This window comes from Nyctibius grandis, chromosome 27 (genome assembly GCF_013368605.1).
Source record: "Nyctibius grandis isolate bNycGra1 chromosome 27, bNycGra1.pri, whole genome shotgun sequence".
Taxonomy (NCBI): Eukaryota; Metazoa; Chordata; class Aves; order Nyctibiiformes; family Nyctibiidae; genus Nyctibius; species Nyctibius grandis.
In genome coordinates this window covers 6762425-6786406 of record NC_090684.1, presented here as the reverse complement: position 1 = coordinate 6786406, position 23982 = coordinate 6762425, and the positions used below count along the sequence as shown (strand labels likewise).

Sequence of the window (23982 nt, the reverse complement as noted above, 5' to 3'; positions counted from 1 at the left end):
ACTTTCAGAAACTGCAGTTACTGAGAAGAGACTGAGCTGAAAGGAAAAATCACTGAAAGGAAAATTGGTCTGGTTTAGGCCAAACCAGGACAGGGCCCCAGAACTGGACCCAGTTACTCCAGGTGTGGCCTCACCAGGGCAATGTAGAGGGGGAGGAGAACCTCCTTCGACCTGCTGCCCACACGCTTTCTCACGCACCCCAGGACACCATTGGCCTTCCTGGCCCCAAGGGCACATTGTTGGCTTGTGGGGAACTTGGTGTCCCCCAGAACTCCCAGGTCCTTCTCTGCAGAGCTGCTTCCCAGCAGGTCACCCCCAGCCTGTACTGGTGCGTGGGGTTATTCCTCCCTGGGTGCAGGACCCTACACTTGCTTTTGTTGAACTTCATGAGGTTCAGCTTTCCCCTGAGGGGACGCAGGCTGGCAGCAGGGATGGTGTAGGGGTGGCTGCTGCACTCCTTGCTCTCGCTTCACCACCCTGGGGCAGGATGACCCCCCTTACACACCCCCCCTTACACACCCGTGCATACTCACAGCCACATACACCCGCTCCTGAGGAAGGGGCATGGGGTGGCTTCTGGGGTCTGCTCTGCCAGGGGGTTGGATGGCAAGCACATGCTTCATGAGTTACAAGCAGAATGGTGATGGTTCCCTGGTCCCTTTAGTGGGGCGCGGGACTGCGTGTGCCACTTCACAAGGCAGGTGGGTGCTCACCGGGGACTCCGAACTATGGTGGGGATGTTCTGCAGTGATGGGGCAGTGCCTCTGCCCCTCTCCTGGGGTCTGGGGCTGCACAGGGGCTGATTTGCCCCAAACCAGCATCTAGCGGATCTTTCTTGAGTTGATTTCTAGCTGAATTAGGGGACAGATCTGGCTTGTGATACAGCTGGCACAAGGGTGGGAGTAGGAAGATGGGGCCAGTAACACCACGGCACGGTCACTGCCCCTCTCTGCCTGGAGCTTCAGTGGGGAAGGGTCCAGCCTTGGAAAAAACAGCAACTCAGGGTGGGAAGTCCCCCCCAAGCCAGGTGTCCTTGCAAACAAGGCCCCCAGGGGCAAAGGAGGAGAAATGCCAGCTCCTCACATCCTTGGGGGACAACGGACAGGCTGTATCCTGCTCATCCCCATGATGCTGTACCAGCATGAGGTGCCGTGGAACTTACCCATCCCAGCAGATGCCAAGCCAGCTTCCCCGGGGGTGCAGAGCCGCGTGCGCACATGGCATATGGCACGTGGCGCTGGTACGTTGGGAGCCTCAGGAGGAGCACAAGCAGACAGGGTGTAGGGCTGGTGCTGTTGAGGTGAAGGCACCCAGACCCCAGAGCAGCGGGCAGGTGCTGGGCTCTGCGCTGGGCACACCTCTGACTTCATCAGCTGTCGGCCACCAGTGCTGACGTGTCTTGGCTGTCCCAGAGTGGGCAAGCAGCCTCTCCCAGGACACAGCCTGGGCTCCTCAAAGTAAACCTCAGTGTGCCTCAGTTTCCCCTCACCCTCCGTTGCTGTTCACCCTGATGTCAAACACCATCGTGCAGAGCTGGGGTTCCCCTGTAGGTCCCACACCTGCTTCAGGCTGGGAGATGCTCTTTCCCACCAAGCCAGAGGCTCCCTGTGTCCCTGGGCAGCACAGGGCAGCACGTCCATCTGGCATCAACCCCAGCAACGTGAAGGCAACTGGTAGGGAAGCCAGGACAGGGCTCCTTCAGCTCCTTGGCGCCTGCCTGTCCCCAGTCCTGCTCCCTGATGGCCCCTGGACTTGTGCCCCTCGCTAGTGTCCCGAGAGCAGCTCACAGGATGGAGCCAGTTGCCTTGTGAGCACCATCTTCTGCTGCACGGGTACCCACAGCCAGATGGCACAGACTGGGCATGCTGGAGAGCCGTGTAGGCACCTGTGCACTGGCCTGTCATGCCCATGCCATCTGCCTCACCCCCTGTCCTCTTGGGATGGGCTCTTGCCACAGCCTTGGGCACCCCCCAGGGTCATCAGCACCGCAGTCCCAGTGGCTCTGGCAGGAGCACCCAGCTCACCACCGCCCTGCGCTGCCTCGTGCTGCTCAGTGCTGTCATCCCCCCACACTGCAGAGCTCCAGGATGGCACCAGGTGAAGCCGTGGAGGTGTGAGTGATGCCAGCCATGTGGGAAGAAAAGCCCTGGAGGTGGTTGTTCACCTCCGCCCTCCTCCAGGCATTGCTGCTCGCAGGAGCAGGGACCTGCAGGATCCCAGTCTCTGTCCTCCGTCCCAAACCAAGTCACTGCAACTTTGCTTGTTTTGGCTGGCATAGAGTTAATTTTCTTCACAGTAGCTGGTGTGGGGCTGTTTTGGATTTGTGCTGAAAACAGTGTTGATAACACAGAGATGTTTTAGTTACTGCTGAGCAGTACTTACACGGCGTCAAGGCCTTTTCTGCTCCTCACACCACCCCACCAGTGAGTAGGCTGGGGGTGCACAAGGAGCTGGGAGGGGACACAGCTGGGACAGCTGACCCAAGGGGGGTACCACACCATATGACATCATGCTCAGCATATAAATCTGGGGGGAGAAGAAGGAAGGAGGGGACATTTGGAGTGATGGCGTTTGTCTTCCCAAGTCAACTTTACGCTTGATGGAGCCCTGCTGTCCTGGAGATGGCTGAACACCCACCTGCCCAGGGGAAATGGTGAATGGATTCCTTGTTTTGCTTTACTAGTGGCATGGCTTTTGCTTTTCCTATTAAAGTGTCTTTATCTCAACCCACGAGTTTCCTCACTTTTACCCTTCCGAGTCTCTCCCCCATCCCACTGTGGGGGGAGTGAGCAGCTGTGTGGGGCTGAGTTGTCGGCTGGGGTTAAACCACGAGAGCACCCTAGAGCAGGCTGGAAACATCCTTTATTGGTACCATGGGGCTGGAGGGTGACATGGAGCTGTTGGAGCGAGTCCAGAGGAGGCCACGGAGATGCTCAGAGGGCTGGAGCCCCTCTGCTCTGGAGACAGGCTGAAAGACCTGGGGCTGTTCAGCCTGGAGAAGAGAAGGCTCCAGGGAGACCTTCTAGCACCTTCCAGTACCTGAAGGGGCTACAGGAAAGCTGGAGAGGGGCTTTTTACAAGGGCATGGAGTGACAGGACAAGGGGGAACGGTTTTAAACTGAAAGAGGGGAGATTGAGATGAGATATGAGGAAGAAATTCTTTGCTGTGAGGGTGGTGAGACCCTGGCCCAGGTTACCCAGAGAAGCTGTGGCTGCCCCCTCCCTGGCAGTGTTCAAGGCGAGGTTGGATGGCGCTTGGAGCAACCTGGTCTGGTGGAAGGTGTCCCTGCCTGTGGCAGGGGGGTTGGAACTAGTGACGTTCGGGGTCCCTTACAACCCAAACCAGTCTGTGATTTCATGATTCTATGAGGGTTTGGTCTGGGCACCACGCGGGGCTGTCATTAACATCTTTGCAAGGTGTTTCCCTCCTCAGTGCCAAGTGTAACGTGGCCTCGTCAGTGGTGGGTGGTTGGGGACAGCATGTGGGGTGGCAGCTGTGCTCAGCACCCCTGCCTCCGCCTGTGTGCGCACCCAGCAGCACCCGCACCCTCAGCCACACACAGTGGGATCCTGCGGCTGCTGACGAGCCGCCTTTGCCAGCCCCTCGCCGCGATGGGTCTGTGTTTGTCTGCTAGTGGGGAGCTGGGGGACACCTGGGGGGCTGCATGGCAACAATGGTGGGGGTGGGCTGTCACAGGGACATCATGCCCCCTCCTTGTCTCCCACTCATGGGCAGGAATGGGGAGAGCCCCAATGTCTCCCCAAAGCAGCATGTGAGCCACCGGGGCCGGCTGCGAGCCTGTCCCATTTGCACTGGGGGACAGAGGAGCCGGGTGACAGGCTGAGGGACAGGACAGGGCAGGAGGGCAGGGGGAACGAGATCCTGTGTGGGACCTGGGTGCTCCTGAGGCTGGTAACTGGAGCTACACCGGGCTGCACTGGGCTGCACCGGACTGCACTGGGATGCACTGGTATACACTGGGCTAAACTGGGCTACACTATGCTGAGCCAGGTTGCGCTGGAGTAGCACTGGGCTGCACCGGACTGCACTGGGCTGGCAGACAGCTGACGGTCCCCCCCAGGCTCCCCCAGCCCCCCCGGGGGTCTTTCCGCACCAGGATCTGCCGGGGTCCCGCTCCTCCCCGGGGACGGGCACCACCTACCCCGCAGGACCCCGGGCTGCTCTGCCGTCGTCCCCGAGGCGGGGGACGCCCAGTACAGCCCCGGTCCAGCCCGGAACAAACAGCCCCGGTACAACCCGGAACAGCCCGGTACAGCCTGGTACGTCCCTGCACAGCCCCAGTACAGCCCGCTACAGCCCGGTACAGCCCGGTACATCCCTGCACAGCCCCGCTACAGCCCGCTACAGCCCGCTACAGCCCGCTACAGCCCGGTACAGCCGTGCGCAGGCGGGAGTGCGGCCGCTGGCCCGGCAGGGGGCAGCAGGGACCGGACGGGTGAGAGTGGGGGGGGGTGGGGGGTGGGGTGTGTGTGAAAGAGTGTGTGTGGGGGGTGAGAGTGTGTGTGTGAGAGTGTGTGTGTGGAAGGGGGGGTGTGAGCAGATGTGTGTGAGAGTGAGAGAGTGTGTGAGTGTGTAAGTGGGGTGGGGGGCTGGATGTGTTTGTGTGGTGTGTGAAGGTGACTGTGGGGAGGGTGCGAGTGTGAGAGTGTGTGGGAACGGTCTGAGTGTGTGGGGGTGTGTGAGAGTGGGAGTGTGCGTGAGGTGGGGGCTGGCTGCGTTTGTGTGGGGGTTAAGGGTGGTTCTGGGGAGGGCATGAGAGAGAGTTGGGGGGGGTGGGTGTGAGTGTGAGAGAGTGTATGTGTGAGAGAGTGGGGCGGTGAGTGTGTGGGTGTGCGCGAGTGTGTGTGGGTGTGAAAGAGGGGGGGTGTGAGTGTGTGGGGGGGGTGTGAGAGTGGGAGGGGGGTGAAAGGGGGGGTGTGAGAGCGTGGGGTGCGTGTGTGTAAGTGAGGTGGGGGCTGGCGGCGTCTGTGTGGTGTGCGAGGGGACGGCGTGAGTGTGCGCACGGGGGGGCGTGGGTGCGGGTCTGTGGGCGAGCGTGGCACTGTGTGAGGTGCGGGGGTGGGGGAGTGCGTTTGCGTGGAGCGTGGGAGGGTGGAGGGGGGATGCGGGCGTGTGCGTGAGTGAGTGTGTGTGAGCGGGGGGGGACCCTGGGGGGTCCGTGCCCATCACCGCCGTGTCTCCGTGTGCCCGCGCCCTTGCCCCGCGTGTCCGCGTCCCGGCACTGCGGCTGCGGGGGAGGGTCCCCCCGTCCCGCCCCGCCCCCCGTCACCTGGGGCCGCCCCCGCCCCGCCCCTTCCCCCCCCCCGGCTCCTCCCGCCCGCGGATGCTCTCGGGCAGCGGCGGCCGCGGTGCCCGGCGGCGGGGGGGGCATGGCGGCCCCGGACAGCTGCGTCAAGGTGGCCGTGAGGTGAGTGCCAGGGGGGGGGCTGGGGGTGGTGTGTGCATCCCCGGGGGGCGCAGGGAGCTCGGTGCCCCCCCGCCCCCGGGGCGCACGGAGCTCGGTGCCTCCGGGAGCCCGATGCCCACCAGCAGGTCGGGGGCAGCAGCCACGGGTGCCCGGCTCGGTGCTGCCCAGCCCCGGGCCAGTGAGTTCCCCCCCCACGACTCCGGTTTTGCCGCCCCCACCCCCCCCCCCCCCGCGCTGTCCTCCCCGCATCCGTTCGGGGCTGCTCCCCCATCTCACCCCCCCGGCTCCCACCTCCCTTTCGCATCCCTTGCGGCCGGGGCGGGGGGCGAGGCTGGGCCCCCCCGGTCCCTTCACCTGGAGAGCTGTCTGTCGCCCAGCCTTTGCACCTCGGCAGCTCCTGGCTGCGTTGCTGGGTGGGTTTGATCCCCCGCTAGTGTCAGGCAAGATGCCGGGGGGGGGGGAGGGGTATGGGGGTCCCTGCCCCCCCCCATAGGTGGTAGGGAACGATGCGACATCTCGGTGTCCTTTGTGCTGACTCCGGGCTGGGAACAATGCGCCTTCCCGATCGTGCACCTCAAGAAAGGAGCTGCCGGCGGCATCTGAATTAATGGTGGGGGGTCGGGGTGAGGGGGGGGTGCGGGAGCTCGAGGGGTGCTGGGAGCCGGTGGGGCAGAGCAGGTATGGTCTGCAGAGCCCCACGGGGGTGGGGGGAACGCGGGGGGGCTCTTTGTTAGCGCCGTGCCAGGCTGGGTGTGTTCTGTGCGCGGCCGCTGGGGTCCCGCAAACCCGCGTCGCTTGTCTTCTCCCTGCCCCGAGAGGGGGTACGAGCCCCCGGAGGAACGGGGCGGGGGGTACGAGCCCCGCCGAAGCCCCCGGGAGAGGCAGGGAGGGACCCAGCCCGGGTGTCGCGGCCGGAGCTGCCGTCCCCGTGGGGAAGGGACCGGGTGTGTGGCTTCCCCCTGCTCGCCCCGTCCCTGCCGGGGCAGCCCGAGGCTCCCGGGCAAGCGTGAGCCCGGCCTGGCCCTCGGCACCCCGAGCTGCCGTGCGGGGTGTCGGAGTGGAGGTGGGCGAGGGCAGGATGGGGTCCCCGTGGGGACACGGCCCAGCCTCTTGCCGTTACACCCACCTCCCCATCTGCCTTGTGACCACCCCCCCAGCACTGTGGGGCTGCGGGGTCACCCTGGGGAGGGCAGGGCATGCCGTGTCCCCCTGTCCGCACCCCGAATGGCACGAGGCAGATTGGGATGCTGATGGCAGCCTGCAAGGGGGCCGCGTTAGTCCTCGGAGGAGGATTTTTGGAGGGCACTGCCCTGGCTGGTCCCTGCCTGCCTGGGCAGAGCCAGAGCACAAAAGATGCTGGGTGCAGCGTCAGTGATGGAGGGCGAGAGGATGGGTGTGGGGCTGCGCGCGCTGCTGCAGGTGTGGGTGTCTGTCTGTGTGCGTGTCTGTGTCTGGGTGTGGGTGTGTGCGTGTGCATGCATGTGTGTGTGCATGTGCACGCATGTGTGTGTGCCTGTATGTGTGTGCACGTATGTGTGTGCACCAGGGCACCTCCCAGTGCTCCCTCCCCATCCAGTCTGCCTGTCTTGCAAGCAGGCAGTGGTCATTTTCTGCCTTGCTCCCTTCGAAAGGCTGAGAATTGGGACCAGGCCCCCAATTTTTAAAGGTTTTAAAGGATGGGGGAGCTGCAGGGGAAGTGACAGCATCCCTCTCGTGCGGGTGCTGCTGGGGTGCCTGCAGAGGGGCAGGACTGGGCTGTGCCAAGGAGGGGGTGTCCATGCCAGGACACTGACCCGGGCACCGAGTGATGCTGGTGGCTGGGTGTGGAGATTTCCTGCTGGCCAGACCCTTCCCCTCCTCCATCCTGCATTTCTCTTGGGATGAAGCCTTTTAACAAAGGCCCAGCTCAAGGCTGGGGTCCCTTTTCCCTAGGAGATGGAGTGGGTGCTGCTGGGGATGGCAGCTGTGGAGTTGTTTCTGCTGGGTGCATCCCACCTGATCCCTTTGGCCCCGGCCAGCGATGGGGTCGAGGACTGGCTGGTGCACAGGGGAGGGGATCACGAACGGGAAGTGACTTGAATAAGCAGCGTTGCAGTGGGGCTGGTGTGTCCATGGTGAGGGTCTGGGGAGGAGGGGAGGGATGTCCAACTCTCTCACACCCCCTACTCGAGGGAGCGAGCCGGCATCCCTCATGGTGCAGGCGGTGGGTGATGAAGGTGAGCTGGCAGGACAAAGGAGGGCTGGGAGCAAGGAGGCTGTGAGACAAAGCAGGCAGGTCTCAGCGCCATGCGGGAAGGGAAGGTGGATCCTGAGGCTGGGCTCAGCGCACAAGGGCCGAGCCACCCTCCCTGTGGACCACCCCGCTTCTCTGCCACAGCATCCCCGGGGGCCAGTGATGGGTCCCCTCCCACCCCGGGCTGGGAGCAGAGTGAGGTTTTCCTTTGTGAGCGCTCGTGGAGCAGCGGGGCTGCGGGAGCCTCCAAGACCCCCCCATCCTCTGGGCAAACCTGCCTGCAGATCCCACCTCCCTTGGCCATCAGAGCATGGAGGAGGTTGAATGCCTCTGGGGTGCAGCAGGACACGGACCAAAGCTCCCCTTTTGTCCCTTTATAATAACCCGAATATGCCAGCTGTGCCATTTCTTTGAGGTCTCTGTGTCCGTGCTGCTGGTGGGAGCGAGGAGGGACCTGGGGAAGGGCTGGGGACACTGGGCAGCGATGGGGGCTTTGGGGGAAGGCACCGTGTGCTGCTGGGGTCAAACGGCTGGGTGATGGGGATGGTCCAGCCAATGTCAAGAGGTGCTGGAGCCACCGGGACCTGTCTCTGGGGCCTCACGGAGTCCTCGGGGTGGGGACAGAGGAGCAGGAGTGGTGGGGCTGTGCTGTCCTTGGGGGGACTCCAGTTTTTGCTGGTTCTCCTGGCCTGGGTGGGGGAGGCAGGGGAGATGCTGTGGCGTTTCACTGTCAACGTCACAGGTTCCCATCTTCCCCTCGGCTGCCCTGTTGTCACTGGGGGCCCAAAGGACCCGGGCGTTGAGCCGCTGGTCGGGGCACGGGGGAGTTATTTACGCTTCCTGCGTGCCAGGAGTGAGATGGCCGGTACCCGCTGCAGCACCGCTGCGGGCGGGGGGAACCGCGGGCCCGGCGGCTGCTCCCAGCCCAGGGCCTGGTCTGTGCCCGCACCTTGTGCCCGCACCGTGTGCGAGGGCAGGGCAGGATCCGCTCCCCGCGGGCTGGGCCTGCGTCCGCCCATCACCCTGGGGCCTGGCGTGGGCGCGTCGGGGCTGGTGCCGGCTGCGGCGGGTGCTGCTGGGGAGGAAGCGGAGGGTTGGGCACCCGGTGTAACGGGCTCAGCCCGCCGGTGGTGCGGAGCAGGGCCTGGCTGGGGTCGGGGGAGGCTCACAGAGTGGGGAAGGCAACAATGCCGGATCCTTCAGAGGTGACCTTCAGCTGGGGGGCTGGGGCTGCAACGCAGCTGGCTCAGCAGCTCCCACGGGTGCCCTCCATGTGGGAGTGAAGCTGTCGATTTGGGGCTCGTGCCTCCCCCCTCTCCCCGCAGCACCCCCCCTCTCCCCGCAGCACCCCCCTTTCCCTGCAGCACCCCCCTTTCCCTGCAGCACCCCCCCTCTCCCCGCAGCACCCCCCTCTCCCCGCAGCACCCCCCCCTCTCCCCGCAGCACCCCCCCCTCTCCCCGCAGCACCCCCCCCTCTCCCCGCAGCACCCCCCCCTCTCCCCGCAGCACCCCCCCCCTCTCCCCGCAGCACCCCCCCCTCTCCCCGCAGCACCCCCCCTCTCCCCGCAGCACCCCCCCTTTCCCCGCAGCACCCCCCCCTTTCCCTGCACCCCCCTCTCCCCGCAGCACCCCCCCTCCCTGCAGCACCCCAGCTCGCACTCGGTGCTGTCGGCCCTTGCAGCTGCAGGGAGCCCGGGGTGTGGTGGGGGGGAGCAGGCCTGGCCATGCTGGGTGCAGGAGGTGCAGCCCAGCCCCGATGCGTGCGGGTGGTTTTGCTGTGTCAGGAAGGGCTGATGGTACGTATTGACCCAGAGGCCATTAAACTCCTTGGCCAGGGGAGGCCTGAGGAGCCGCCTTGGCTGCAGAAATGCTCCCTGGGGGCACGTTCAAACTGCCCAGCTCATGGGAGAGAAAGTGGCACCCCGGTGTCAGAGCTGCCCGCCGCACCCGAGCACGCCTGGCTGGCCGCGGAGAGTCAGGAAACGGAGCTTGTGAAATTGGGGAAGGAAGTTGAGTCGGATTTCAAGTTTATTTAAACCCTGCAACCTCCCGTGCTCTGCTGCTCTCATGAACGCTCCTGCCGCGATGCTCTATGCTCCACGCAGGCAGCCCCGTGCTGGCTGTCCCCTGCCCCGGGTTGCTGCTCCCACCTCCTCGGGACTGGACAGGCTCACGCGCCCATCGCCGCATGCCCTGGAGGGGCACGTGCGGGCAAAGGCCGGGTGCCGGGATCAGCTGGGCTCCTGGCCCTGTCAGCGTGCTGGCATCTTTGCTGCCACGTGGCCGGGGCTCCTCTGCCTGCTGGGATGGTTCCTGCAAGCCCGAAGCCTCCTGGAGCAGCTGGGGTCAGTCCCCGAGGAGGTGGGGTTGTTGTAGCCCTTCCAAACCAGCTCCTCCCGGAGCAGTTTTGGGTCCAGGTGGAGAGGTGGTGTGAGCCCAACCTGTGCCATGCCGGTGCATGTGCTGCCCAAGGGCTCCAGTGTGGAATAGGGTGGTATGGCCTGGTACCCGCTGCCCACTGTCACCGCGGTGCTGCTGCAGCTCTGAGCCCCTTTGGTGTGGTCCTGGGGGGACGCTCACGGGACACTGTCTCCTGCCAGGTCTGGCTGGCGTTGGGCTGCTTTTGCTCAGAGGTCACAGGGCCTCATCCCTCATCACAGGGGAGAGATGAGGCAAATCCACCCCACGGTGCGGGATGGGCCCAGCTCCTGTGGGGATGGGGGGGGACAGCCCATCCTGGTGTGGTGGCACCCCACCCAGCCCTGGGGTGCCCCGTCTCCCATCTGTGGGGCTGGGAGGCTCCTTGGCGAGCAGCCCTGATCCCAGGAAGGAAATACCTCAGGAGGCTGCTGTAGCCTGCGGGTGCTGGGCACCCAGAGCGCTGGCATGGGCACCCCCAGCTGCTTTCCCCATCCTTTGAGGGCAGCTCAGCCCCGGCAGCGGGGGCCCCCCACGTCCTGTGGCTGTTCTGCTGCTGTGCTGAACCCGTCAGGGTGAGCGGCTGCTCTTTGGTTTCGCTTTGGGGCTGGGGCCCCGGTGCGATGCAGGGGTGTGCATGCTCTCGGCTCCCAGGGAGCAGCGTTAAATTGGCCTCCCCGGTGTGGAGAGTGCAAGGTCCTGCACGTGGGTCGGTGCAATCCCAAGCATAAACACAAGCTGGGCGGAGAATGGGTTGAGAGCAGCCCTGAGGAGAAGGGCTTGGGGGTGATGGTTGACGAGAAGCTCACCATGAGCTGGCAATGTGCGCTGGCAGCCCAGAAAGCCAACCGTGTCCTGGGCTGCATCCCCAGCAGCGTGGCCAGCAGGGCGAGGGAGGGGATTCTGCCCCTCTGCTCCGCTATCATGAGACCCCCCCTGCAGTGCTGCGTCCAGCTCTGGGGCCCCCAACAGAAGAAGGACACGGAGCTGTTGGAGCGAGTCCAGAGGAGGCCACGAAGCTGATCAGAGGGCTGGAGCCCCTCTGCTCTGGAGACAGGCTGAGAGAGCTGGGGCTGTTCAGCCTGGAGAAGAGAAGGTTCCAGGGAGAGGAGACCTTCTAGCACCTTCCAGCACCTGAAGGGGCTACAGGAAAGCTGGAGAGGGGCATTTTACAAGGGCGTGGAGTGATAGGACGAGGGGGAACGGTTTTAAACTGAAAGAGGGGAGATTTAGATGAGATATTAGGGAGAAATTCTTTGCTGTGAGGGTGGTGACACCCTGGCCCAGGTTGCCCAGAGCAGCTGTGGCTGCCCCCTCCCTGGCAGTGTTCAAGGCCAGGTTGGATGGGGCTTGGAGCAGCCTGGTCTGGTGGAAGGTGTCCCTGCCCGTGGCAGGGGGTTGGAACTAGATGGTCTTTAAGGTCCCTTCCAACCCAAACCAGTCTGTGATTCTTTGAGAGAGATGTTGGGGCTGTGGTGGGGGGGGGGTCCCATGGCGTCTCAGAGGGAAGCGCTGAGCCCAGGTGTGTGGGCGCGAGGGGGTTTTTCTGCGCCTGGCTTCAATCAGGCGCACACTTGCTGGCTTTTACAGCGGAAATGTTCGCAAGGGGATGGAGATGGTGCCGGTGTGAGGGGGGGGCAGGGCTGCACCCAATGCAGACACGCCATCGCCTGTGGCATCGCTCAGAGCAAAGCAGCTTTAAGAGGCTTTTGGTGCCTGCACCCATCACCCCTGTCACCCATCAGCAAGGGATTTAAATCTGTGATGCCATGAAGTCTCAGGATCCTGGGAGGCTGGGGCTGTCTCTGAGCCGGAGGATGGACCCAGCTGTGGTTTTCCTTGTACCAGCAGTGAAATTGGGGGCAGGAGAAAACTGCAGGAGACGAAGCCCTAAACAAAGCTGTCGGGAACATGGCTCCTGGCCCCCAGAGAGGGAAGGTGATACCCGCGCTGAGCCTGGTGCTAATTGAGGAGCCAGCCCTGGCCGGGCGACTGTCCTGCTGTTTTTGCTGGGAACTGGGGGGGGTGGGTTGGTCCCAGTGGTCCCACGGGGCTCTTTCCTGCCGGAGGCTGTCAAAACAGTCCCTGTTGTCGGTTAAACAGCCGGTGGGTTTGGGATGTGGGGGATTGCGAGGGCAGCTGGCGCCGGGCTGTGCTGCGGGAGAGCAGCACGGCGCAGGGTGACTCTTCACCCTGGTCGGATGCTGATGGGTTTCTGCTTTGGCTTGGTGGGAGGGGAAGCAACAGGTCCCCTGCCACCCCCTTCCCTCCGGGCAGAGCGGGAGGTGGTCCAGTGTTGCCGTGGCACGTCCCCGTGTCCCCGCTGGCTCTGCACTGCTGTGAGGCCAGGGGCGGCCGGCAGCCTCACCCCGCTCGGCCTCTGCCCCTCTGCCCCGCTCCGTATGGACACAACAAGGTCGTCACCCCCCTGTGCAGGTTCGGGGCTGAGCCCAAGGTCCCAGGGATCCCAGTGAAATCCCTTCCCCTCCTCTGCAGCTGCCTGGGGCTGGGACATGGCGGGGAGGCTTCTCATCACAGGTTGCTGTAGCCGAGCCTGGCGCCATGGTCCCTGCACCCCACGTAACCCCGCGGGGCTGTGAACACCTCCCTGCCCGTCTGACCGTGCCCGGCTGTTGTTCTCAGTGGGTGCCCCTGTGGTGTCCTGGCGGGGGGTGTGTGGCTCAGCAGCCCCTCTCCAAGTTCTGGGTCTGTTCTCCCAGGGTCACCAGCTCCACATCTGGGCCAGCACCAAGGGCAAAGCTCTGGAGATTTAATGAAGGTCCTTCTGCCCCTGTGGGCTTTGCTGCAGCCGGGGCCCCGCAGGCTCTCAGCCCCCTCCCCGGAGAGTGCTGCAGTCTGACCTTTAGCACCAGGCACAAAACTGCCTCCGGTGTATTCCCCGGCCTCTTCCTTCCTCCTCGGCTGCAGCCTGGGGCATGTCCGAGTGTGGCAGTGCAATGACCCAGCTGTGGGTGTTCGAGGGAGAGGGGTGGAGGTGCCGGGGGCAGGAGGCTCAGTGGGGCATGGTGGGACGTGCAGGGTCCTTTCGGCACACTCCTCCCCAGAAGTCATAGAATCACAGACTGGTTTGGGTTGGAAGGAACCTTAAAGATCATCTGTTTCCAACCCCCCTGCCACAGGCAGGGACACCTTCCACCAGACCAGGTTGCTCCAAGCCCCATCCAACCTGGCCTTGAACACTGCCAGGGAGGGGGCAGCCACAGCTTCTCTGGGCAACCTGGGCCAGTGTCTCACCACCCTCACAGCAAGGAATTTCTCCCTAAGATCTCATCTAAATCTCCCCTCTTTCAGTTTAAAACCGTTCCCCCTCGTCCTGTCACTCCATGCTCTTGTAAAAGGCCCCTCTCCTGCTTTCCTGTAGCCCCTTCAGGTACTGGAAGGTGCTAGAAGGTCTCCCCGGAGCCTTCTCTTCTCCAGGCTGAACAGCCCCAGCTCTCTCAGCCTGTCTCCAGAGCAGAGGGGCTCCAGCCCTCTGAGCATCTCCGTGGCCTCCTCTGGACTCTCTCCAACAGCTCCGTGTCCTTCTTGTGTTGGGGGCCCCAGAGCTGGATGCAGCACTGCAGGGGGGGTCTCCCGAGAGCGGAGCAGAGGGGCAGAATCCCCTCCCTCGCCCTGCTGGCCACGCTGCTGGGGATACAGCCCAGGACACTGTTGGCTTTCTGGGCTGCAAGCGCACGTTGCCGGCTCATGGTGAGCTTCTCGTCAACCATCACCCCCAAGTCCTTCTCCTCAGAGCTGCTCTCAACCCATTCTCTGCCCAGCCTGTGTTTGTGCTTGAGATGATTGATGTGTGCTTCGTGCGATCTTCTGCGCTGCTGGGTGTAATAACCCAAATAACCCTTTGGCAGAGGGTGTGCTGGGGGCACGCGGCTCGGGTGGCAGGGGTGGGAAGTCTCCAGCCCTGCGCTGGTCTGAGAGGAGATGAGCAATGCTGGCAAAGGAGGAAAGGTGTCATGTTGGGGGAAAGAGGCTGGAGCTGGGCTCCTGGTCCTTGACCTCCTCTCTGCCCTCCAAGCAAGGAGCAAGGGCAGTTCCTTGGCCCAGTGTTGCAGGGCTGGGAGGCACAACCTGGCCCCTGCTTGCACTAGGAGTGGTGAGGTCTCTTGGGCCATGTCACTGTGGTCTCTGCTCATCTATGATTTCATTCTGCACCTGCCTGAGGAGGATGAGGGGGCAGCAGGACTAGGGCAGGGATCGTCCCCCTGGACTCGGCACTGGTGAGGCCGCACCTCGAATCCTGGGTGCAGTTTTGGGCCCCTCACGACAAGAAAGACCTTGAGGTGCTGGAGCGAGTCCAGAGAAGGGCAACGGAGCTGGTGAAGGGTCTGGAGCACAAGTGTGATGAGGAGCGGCTGAGGGACCTGGGGGTGTTTAGCCTGGAGAAAAGGAGGCTGAGGGGAGACCTTCTCGCTCTCTACAACTGCCTGAAAGGAGGGTGTAGCGGGGTGGGGGTCGGTCTCTTCTCCCAGGTAACAAGTGATGGGACGAGAGGAAATGGCCTCAAGTTGCACCAGGGGAGGTTTAGATTGGACATGAGGAACAATTTCTTCCCCAAAAGGGTTGTCAAGCACTGGAACAGGCTGCCCAGGGCAGTGGTGGAGGCCCCATCCCTGGGGGGATTTAAAAGCCGTGTAGATGTGGTGCTGAGGGCCATGGGTTAGTGGTGGCCTTGGCAGTGCTGGGTTAATGGTTGGACTTGATGATCTTAAAGGTCCTTTCCAACAAAGACCATTCTGTGATTCTATGCAAATGTGCCTGTTCCCTTCCCAGCTGTGGGACCAGGTTTGCTCCTGGGTGCTTTGTGGCATCCCCCATCCTGCTGGCCAAGGGCTTGGGATTTTTTTTTTTGGGGGGGGGGGAGGGGAGGGTGGAGAGGCACCTCTTTTGTGCCACCCACTCTCCTGTCTTGCAGGCAAGTTGCTCCAGATATCCGCTGTGGGCTCTGGGGTTGCAGCATCTTCTGCCAAGATCGGGTTTTTTTGCCAGTGGCAATCGGAGCGTGCCGGGGGGGCTGCAGGCGTGCCTGCTTTTGGGGAGCTGGGAAACCCTTATCTCCAGTATGGGTGCACCAGTACTGGGTTGGGACTGGGATATGGGGACCTCACAGGGGCACCTGGGAAGGGGAGAGAGCCTGTGGGTGTGATTCACTGTCTTGGGAGGAAACAGGAGCCTCAGTACGGGGGTCCAGAACTGGGGTGGGGGGGGTCCCCTCTGTCTCTGTCAGACCCATGGCATCTCTGTGCCCCCCAGGGTCAGGCTGATGGCCTGTCAGGCCCAGAGTCTCCTGATGAACAATGGTTTCCTGTCGCTCTCCGGTAATTGCTGACGCTGCTGCTGAGCCGGTGGTTTCGCGGCGGTTCCCGCGCGGTCGGAGGGGAGCAGGGTTCCTGCCAGGGCGCGCACCGACTCACCCGCGCTGCCACACGTGTGTTCCCTTGCGCTGCCTGGGGTTCTGGGGCCCTGCACCCCTTTGCGGGTGACTGTCCTGGGTCTGTCGTTTGTGAACATCCTCGTGGTGATTCCCAGCCCCTTCTCTCAGGCAGGTCCAGCGCGGAGCTGACAGCATTGCTGGTCACTTATGGGGGGGAAGGAGAAGCCCAGGGAGATCCCAATCTCCTGCTCCCCTCTAGGCTGGGTAAAGCACGATCTTGTGCTTCCCCTGGGCCCCCACTGCCTTGGGCTGGGTGTCCTCAGGTGCTCGGTCCCCGTGCAGGCAGTGTGTCCCTTGTCGCCAGCCCACGGTGGCTCTCGGTGCAGAGCAGATGGCGCGGCTCAGCGCCGTGTGCTCCTGCCACAGCTAATGAGCAGCACGCGGCAGCTGCCAAGGCCTGATTTAAAGGTTTCCCTAAGCCTGGGAAAGCCTGGAGCAGGAGGATTAGGGGGGTCTGGGGGGCTCTGGGGTCCAAGGCAGTGGGGTTTGCCCCGTGGGGGAGCACGTGGGCAGCCAGGAGCTGGGCACAGGCAGCACATCCCTGCGGAGGATTTGTATTGGGGTCGTTTCCTCAGGGGATGGACGCAGGGTGGAGGAATGTCCCTCTGCTGAGCTGCATCCAGCACGCCTCTGTGCACACCCAGCTCTGTGGGGACCTGCCTGTCCCCAGGCTGCCCGGGGGTGGGGACCCAGCAGCCAGGGAGCTCCGTCTTGCCCCGGTGCTGGTCCAGCCACGCTGGCCACAGCACCCTCTGCTTCAGTGACGCATGGCCGGAGCACCCACAGCGATGGCATGGCGTGGGTGGCTCCGCAGGCAGGCTGAGCCCGGCACTTTCCCATCCTGTGCTCCCTCCTGCTGGGAGGTGGCTCGTTATCTCTCTTCATTGGAGCATTTGCTGACCAGACCTGGCAGTCCCCGGGGAGCCTGATTCAATTTTCTCTGATTGCTGAGCCACTTCCCTGCCGCCGTAATTAAGTGCTTAACTTTGTCTTGATTTGGGTCCAAAGCAACCTGTGTGCCAACAGACAGCCCTTGGCAGCCAACGCTCTCCTGGGACCCCATGCACAGGGTGGAATGGGGCTGGGGGCATCCCTTCCTGGGCAAGGGGGCAGATCCCCCCATGGGATCTGGCCACACTGAGCTGGGGCCTGGGGAGCTGCTGCTGCTGGTGAGGGAGGGCAGCCCCACAGCTGCTGTGCTGGAGATACTGGAAAACCTGGAGCACTTTGCCCTGGTCATACCCTGGTGATGCTGGCAGCTGTACACCGCCATGCTGCACCCCATGTGCCACACACTGTCTGGCCTGTTGGGTTTGCAATGCTCGGGGTGTCCTTGACCCATAGGATGTCATAGAATCACAGACTGGTTTGGGTTGGAAGGGACCTTAAAGCCCATCTAGTTCCAACCCCCCTGCCACGGGCAGGGACACCTTCCACCAGACCAGGTTGCTCCAAGCCCCATCCAACCTCGCCTTGAACACTGCCAGGGAGGGGGCAGCCACAGCTTCTCTGGGCAACCTGGGCCAGTGTCTCACCACCCTCACAGCAAAGAATTTCTCCCTAATATCTCATCTAAATCTCCCCTCTTTCAGTTTAAAACCGTTCCCCTCGTCCTATCACTCCATGCCCTTGTCAAAAGTCCCTCTCCAGCTTTTCTGTAGTCCCTTCAGGTACTGGAAGGTGCTAGAAGGTCTCCCCGGGGCTTTCACTTCTGAGAAGGGGAGCAGAGGACAAGGTTAGAGCTGCCGTCCTCCTGGCTGCCCTGTGCTGCTGGGTGGGATCACAAGGCAGCAGCAAAGCACAGCGAGCAGGTTTGGGGCAGAGGAGAGCAAAGCATGGGGGGAGCAGAGGGGGTAGCGAGGCTGGCAGATGGGCTGCGGGCAAGTCTGGGCTGTCAGGGGGATGCTTCTGCAGCTCCGATGCTGGGGAGGCTGGAGGGAGCATGAGCAGGGTGAACGTGGGTGACGCAGGGAGCGGGGATGGGACGATGGGGGCTGTGGGGATGGCAACAGGGCGAACACAGGTGATGCGGGGATGGGAGTGGGTGAATGCGGCAAATGCGGGCGATGTGGGGAGTGGGGTGATGCGGGGACGGGAGCAGGACGAACACAGGTGATGCAGAGAGCGGGGATGGGAGCAGGATGAATGTGGGCAATGTGGGGAGTGGAGCCAGGTGCTGCCTGGGCTTGCCCAGCCTGCCTGCCCTGGCAGGCACATCCCCAGCAGCCAGGCTGCGTGGCTGGTTGGGGTCTACCAGCTCCCGCCCCTGCCAGCCCCACACGGGCAGAGGTGCCTGCAGCCAGGCGAGGGGCGATGCCCCGGCCCCTCACCTCATGCCAGAGCTGCCAGCATCACAGCCTGGCCCCTCTGGAGACCGGATGGACGAGACCAAGTGGCTCCGAGCCTCCAGGGCCTGGCACAGGGAGGGAAAATGCCGTGGAGCTCTTGCTCCCCAGCTCTCTGGCTCTGCTCCCTGGGAAACCAGCCCTGCCTGGCTGTCAGCCTCCTCCGCTCCAGCCTTGGGAGGGGAGAGGAACGGCTCCTTGCAGGGGGTCTGCAGGCAGCCACCCTCCCTCCCAGAGCTGTCTTGGAGGGACGGGAGCTCCCTGCTGCAGCTGGGACAGGCTCTGCCCATCCACAGTTGCAAGGTTATAAAAGGCAGCTGGGGGGTCACCCGCACCCCCAGTCTGGAGCAGCTGCCCCACAGCCCCCTGCTAGTGCTGGGAAATGTTGGTGGGAGCATGTTTGACCGTCCCTGTGTGAGGTGGATGATAGTGGGTGACAAGTCTAGGAGGGGCTGTATCCCCTCTGGCCCCATGCCCATCCTCTCCTGCCAGGCTGTGTGGGGTGGGATGGCCTCCCTGCCCCAGGGGTGACCATGTGTCGGCAGGGTGGTGAGGTCTGGCGGGGGGAGCTTGGCGTGTGCCTGGCTGTGGGTGCAGGCAGTTTGGTGTGGGAGGGAGTCGTGGCTCTCACGGTGGGCAGGAGGGCTATGAGAGTGTGCTGCCTACCTGGGGAGCCAAAGGATGCTCTGGAGCCCCTTGGGGTTGCTGTAACGGTGGGCTGGGAGGGGGGAAACTGAGGCAGTTGGGTGAGGAGGTGGGGGGACACGAGGACATGAACCCAGCAGGCCATGTCAGCCAAATTGTGCCTTCCTGTGCAAGGAAACAGCCTCCCATTGGTGCACGAGGGGGGCTGGGTGGTGTCTGCTGGTGGGTGCAGCCCTGACATGGGGATACTGGCTGTGCCCGGTGTGGTAAACCCCCTCCCCTCTACTGGTTGCAGGGTTTGAGATGCTGGTATGGGCAGGTCTCTCCCCAGGGAACCTGCTCCTGCCAGCATGGGGGGGACCCCCGAGCCCACCCTACGAGGGTGGGGGCTGGCTGCCCCATGGTGCCCATCCAGCGCTTGGCTCCCGGCCCCGCTCGGCTCCTGCATCCCGGCCAAACGCTGGCACAGGGCAGCGGCGCTGAACAGCTCGTCCTTTGTGCTTGCCGCTGAGCATGCCTGTGTGCCCCTCGGGGTGCGGGACCTGCTCCCCCCTTCCTCCCGGATGCCTGGTCGCCCTGCCAGCCCAGCCGTGGAGACGGTGCTTTCACAGCCTGCCAGCCCGGCACGGAAGGGAAGGAGAGCGGTGGGGATGCTCCCAGCCGAGGTCCCCTTTGTGTCCCTGCGTGGCTGCGGGCTCTCCATGGCACACACCTCGCTCGTGCTGCCGGGTTTGGACGCTGATGCTGGAGCAGGCAGGCTCCTGCCACGCCGCCCATCATCGCCCTAGCAAGAGCTGCCGGTTCGGGAAGGAGCGATCTGCATCCCTGCCTGTGCCTCTATCTCTGGGCATCCATCTGCCTCCCAGCCCTGTGCATCGGGTGCCCGGGGCTGGGAAGCGGCCAGATTTGCTTGGTAGGAGCACTTGGCCAGGACTGTGCAGCTCTGTCCTGGGCGCTCAGTCCCTTGTCACCATCCCTTCGCAGTGAGCTGAGCATGGTGGGGCTGGAGGCAGTGGCCAGGCTCGTGCTGTCACAGAATCACAGAATCGACCAGGTTGGAAGAGACCTCTGGGATCATCGAGTCCAACCTTTGCCCCAGCACCACTGGGTCAACTAGACCATGGCACTAAGTGCCACATCCAGGCTTTTCCTAAACACCTCCAGGGATGGTGACTCCACCACCTCCCTGGGTAGCCCATTCCAATGCCCAGTAACCCTTTCTGTGAAGAAATTTTTCCTAATGTCTAACCTGAACCTCCCCTGGCGCAGCTTGAGGCTGTGTCCTCTCGTCCTATCGCTTGTTACCTGGGAGAAGAGACCAACCCCCACCCCGCTACACCCTCCTCTCAGGCAGTTGTAGAGAGCGAGAAGGTCTCCCCTCAGCCTCCTTTTCTCCAGAGTAAACACCCCCAGGTCCCTCAGCCATTCCTCATAGGTCAGACCCTCCAGACCCTTCACCAGCTTGGTCGCCCTTCTCTGGACTCGCTCCAGCATCTCAAGGTCGTTCTTGTCGTGAGGGGCCCAAAACTGCACCCAGGATTCGAGGTGCGGCCTCACCAGTGCTGAATACAGGGGGATGATCCTTGCCCTAGTCCTGCTGGCCACTCTAGTGCTGATGCAAGCCAGGATGCTGGTGGCCTTCTTGGCCACCTGGGCACACTGCTGGCTCATGTTCAGCCACCATCGACCAACACCCCCAGGTCCTTTCCCATCAGGCACTTTCCAGCCCCTCTTCCCCCAGCCTGTAGCAGTGCATGGGGTTGTTGTGCGCCAAGGGCAGGACCCGACGCTTGGCCTTGTTGAACCTCATACAGTGGCCTCAGCCCATTGGTCCAGCCTGCCCAGATCCCTCTGCAGAGTCGCTGCAATCTTGCCGGGTCTCTGCTCCCTGGGTGCGTTGCCTGTGCCCAAGCTGGTTTATCAGCATGGACGGGAGGGAGATGGGGCTGGCACTGATCATCATGCTGGCCCCAGGACAGCCTGTGTCCTCCCCATGTTGACTTCGAGCAGGAGAAGCAGTCACCCGTGCCAGCGTGGGGATGGCCAGGAGCAGGCTGCCCAGTAGAGCTGTGACTCTGCTCCACTCCTGCCTGAGCTGGGGGATGGCGAGGCAGCACCCCACGCGTTAAGTGATGGTTTATTTTGGTCACTGCTTAGCAGGTAAGTCCCTAATTGCCACATAACCTGTGCCATGTGCTCCCAGGGGATCAGCGGAGCTCTCTGTGGGTGTCCCAGCCCTTTAGGACAGGGCGCCCCAGTGTGTTGGGCTCTGCAGTGGGTCCTGGTGGTGGGCACAAGCTGTCCTTCTGGCTGGTGGCCCATGACCAGGCACAGAGCAGGTTGGCTGGCTGTGTCCAGATGCAGGTGAAGGAGTGGCTCCATCATCCAGCAGGTTGGGCCCTGACAGCATCATAACCAGTTCTTGCAGACCCATTGTCAGACAGGACATGGCCAGCACCTTTTTTTGGTAGAAGTAGGGACAAGGAGTGCCAGAACGCACTCGGATGGTGATTTATGACCACCAAAATTGCTGATCTCTGTTGCAGAGTGGGGAAGCTGAGGCAGAGCATGGCAAGCACTGCCAGTTCCCCCGACATCACCTGGTGGGGTTGAGGACCGGGCCCATGCTGGCTCTGCAGGTGCTTATGTCACATTTAGAGGAGGTATTGTGGTGCCTGGGCAAGACTGGAACTACACATGAACACCAAGTTGCATTACCCAGTGACTGGCATGGTGATGTTCCTCCTGGGAGGGCAGGGGTGGGACCCTCTGGTGTGGGAGAGCTAGGACAGTCGGACACTGGGGAGCAGGAGGAGCAGCTGCAATGGCATAGAGAAACCATCTGAGACGTCTCTTGGTGGCCACGTAAATTTCCTGTGATGCTGGGTGGCATCTCTGCACTGTCACACATGGGGCTGTGGCTGCTGGCACTCGTCCCTGCCCTGCTCCTGTAACAGGGGTCCATAGTATTTGCACATCAGCTGGCAGCAGCTCCCAAGGACATCCCCAGCTGATGCTTGGCCAGTTGCCTGGAGAGCAGGACCCTCCCAGGGGGTTCCTGCATCTCCAGTCATCCTGGGGAGATGGGATGGCACGGGGAATCACGTTGAGGCTGGCACCTGGGTCCCCTCCAGCCCCTGCAGGTCCCTTGGCTGTGAGAGCCAGGGTGGGTGGGGGTCCCTTGGTGCTAAGAGCTGGCTGGGCAGCGAGGTTTGGGGAGCGGGAGCTCGGGGAGACATGGTGTTGGCATGTGGACAGCTGGAACAGCCCAGCATGGCAGGCTCGAGGTGGGTCCTCAAATGCCCTATGGAATATTGATGTACACACGCCCCTCCAACCCTGCTGCTCATCCTCTCTTCCAAACCCATGTGCACGTATTCGATCAGCTGGGGGGGGGGGCGGTGGGGAAGCAATAAATCTTTTGCTGAAAACCCTGTTCTCATTTTTCTTCAGAGGAAAAAAACTTTTCCAAAAATACTGTGGTTCCAGTTTGTTCCTCTGCCTGTTCCCCGGGGACACTGTCTGGGGTGGGGCGGGAGGGGGGAAGCGCATTATGTTGGTCAAAAAGTAATTAAAGCTGGGGTTAATTTTCTTGGAGGAGGGTGGGACCCTGGGAAGGCGACAGGAGCGAGTCTGGGGCTGAGCACATCAGAAGCTGCTTTCTGTTGTGGCTGCTGAGCTAAATATACCCACGGACGCACATGGCTGTTCCCACACGTCTGCAGGCTCCTGGCGGGGTGAGCAGGGTGCTCGCGCTGCCTCCGCCCCGCCGGGGACACCCTGGACCCCCCAGACACGGAGGGGTTTGGGTCCTCCTGGGCTTGGCTTGCCGCTGGCGAGGAGCGGTGGCTTGTGCAGAGCCCAAATCCGCAAAGCGTCTGCTGCGGTGGCTGCGGTGGCTCGCCAGCGATGTGGCTTTGGAGGAATTAATCGCCGTGTTTATGAAGCACCCAGGGAGGGGAGATGTGCAGTCATTAGCTCTAATGAGAGCCGTTTGCCACGGCGCTTGGCTCTGCGCTCCCTCCTTCTCTGGGAGTCCCCCGGGACCAGCCGGCTTCCCGAGGCCACCAACAGCCAGGGCTGCTGCAGCCCTAAGTGCCAAAGCAGAGCCGTGCCTGCGTGGGCCTGGCCGTTCTGTACCCAGATTTATGGGGCAGGGGTTGCGTACAGTGGGCGTGGATGCGGTAGGTCGGTCGTGCGAGCTGCCAGAGCCAGGAGCCCAGCGCAGCCTCGCCTGTCCCCTTCCCATCCGCCGCCTCCACGGCCAGGGACAGCCACCGGGCTGGGCGGTGGTTTGGTTTAGACGGTTGTTTTGGCGCCGGGAACCGTCTCGTCGTGTTTTTGCATTTTGCATTTCAAGCCTTTGTAAGCGCAGTTTGATCTCGCAGCCTCTCGAGCGAGCGCGGCTGGCTGCAGCACATCCCGGCAGCCCGCCCGTACCCTGGCAGTCCCCGTCAGGGCTGCTTCGATGTATTGATCGGTGTCTACGTGCAGCCCAGAGCTCGCTGCCTGGCCGGGGTCATCGCGGTGAAGAGCCAGCGCAGGCGTGGGGAGGCTGGCTGACCCATACGGGCCGTGCTGGGCCGTGTTCAGCTGTTGGTGCAAGGGCAGTGCAGGCTGTGTGTCGGCACCGGGTCTGTGCCATGGTACCCAGCCCTGCCTGTCACCTCAGCTGCCAAGGTGGCTGGTGGCATCGCTGGGATGCACCAACCTCTGTTTCTCAGTTGCAAATGGATCAAGGTTGTCGCTGGGTGCAGGAATTGAATCAAAATGGGCTGCATCCCCAGCGGCGTGGCCAGCAGGGCGAGGGAGGGGATTCTGCCCCTCTGCTCCGCTCTCGGGAGACCCCCCCTGCAGTGCTGCGTCCAGCTCTGGGGCCCCCAACAGAAGAAGGACACGGAGCTGTTGGAGTGAGTCCAGAGGAGGCCACGAAGATGCTCAGAGGGCTGGAGCCCCTCTGCTATGGAGACAGGCTGAGAGAGCTGGGGCTGTTCAGCCTGGAGAAGAGAAGGCTCCGGGGAGACCTTCTAGCACCTTCCAGTACCTGAAGGGGCTCCAGGAAAGCTGGAGAGGGACTTTTTACAAGAGCATGGAGTGACAGGACGAGGGGGAACAGTTTTAAACTGAAAGAGGGGAGATTGAGATGAGATCTTAGGGAGAAATTCTTTGCTGTGAGGGTGGTGAGACCCTGGCCCAGGTTGCCCAGAGCAGCTGTGGCTGCTCCCTCCCTGGCAGTGTTCAAGGCCAGGCTGGATGGGGCTTGGAGCAACCTGGTCTGGTGGAAGGTGTCCCTGCCCGTGGCAGGGGGGCTGGAACTAGATGATCTTTAAGGTCCCTTCCAACCCAAACCAGTCTGTGATTCTATGATACATCCCCTACACTGTTTGCTCCATGCTGCAGGCAGAGCTGCTGCCCGTCCCCTGCCCGCAGCAGCCCCGGTTCCACCATGGGCCACGCTCG

General features: G+C 62.9%; 1 protein-coding gene across 1 annotated transcript in view; it reads left to right on the top strand.

Moving 5' to 3' along the window:
• The first annotated feature begins 5391 nt into the window (after positions 1 to 5391).
• KIF21B (kinesin family member 21B) overlaps positions 5392 to 23982 on the top strand; it is a 42955-nt gene continuing 24364 nt past the window's right edge. Inside the window, exon 1 of the mRNA XM_068419541.1 lies at positions 5392 to 5429. Within this exon, the coding sequence (XP_068275642.1) occupies positions 5392 to 5429 (38 nt within the window). The remainder of the gene's footprint in view (positions 5430 to 23982) is intronic.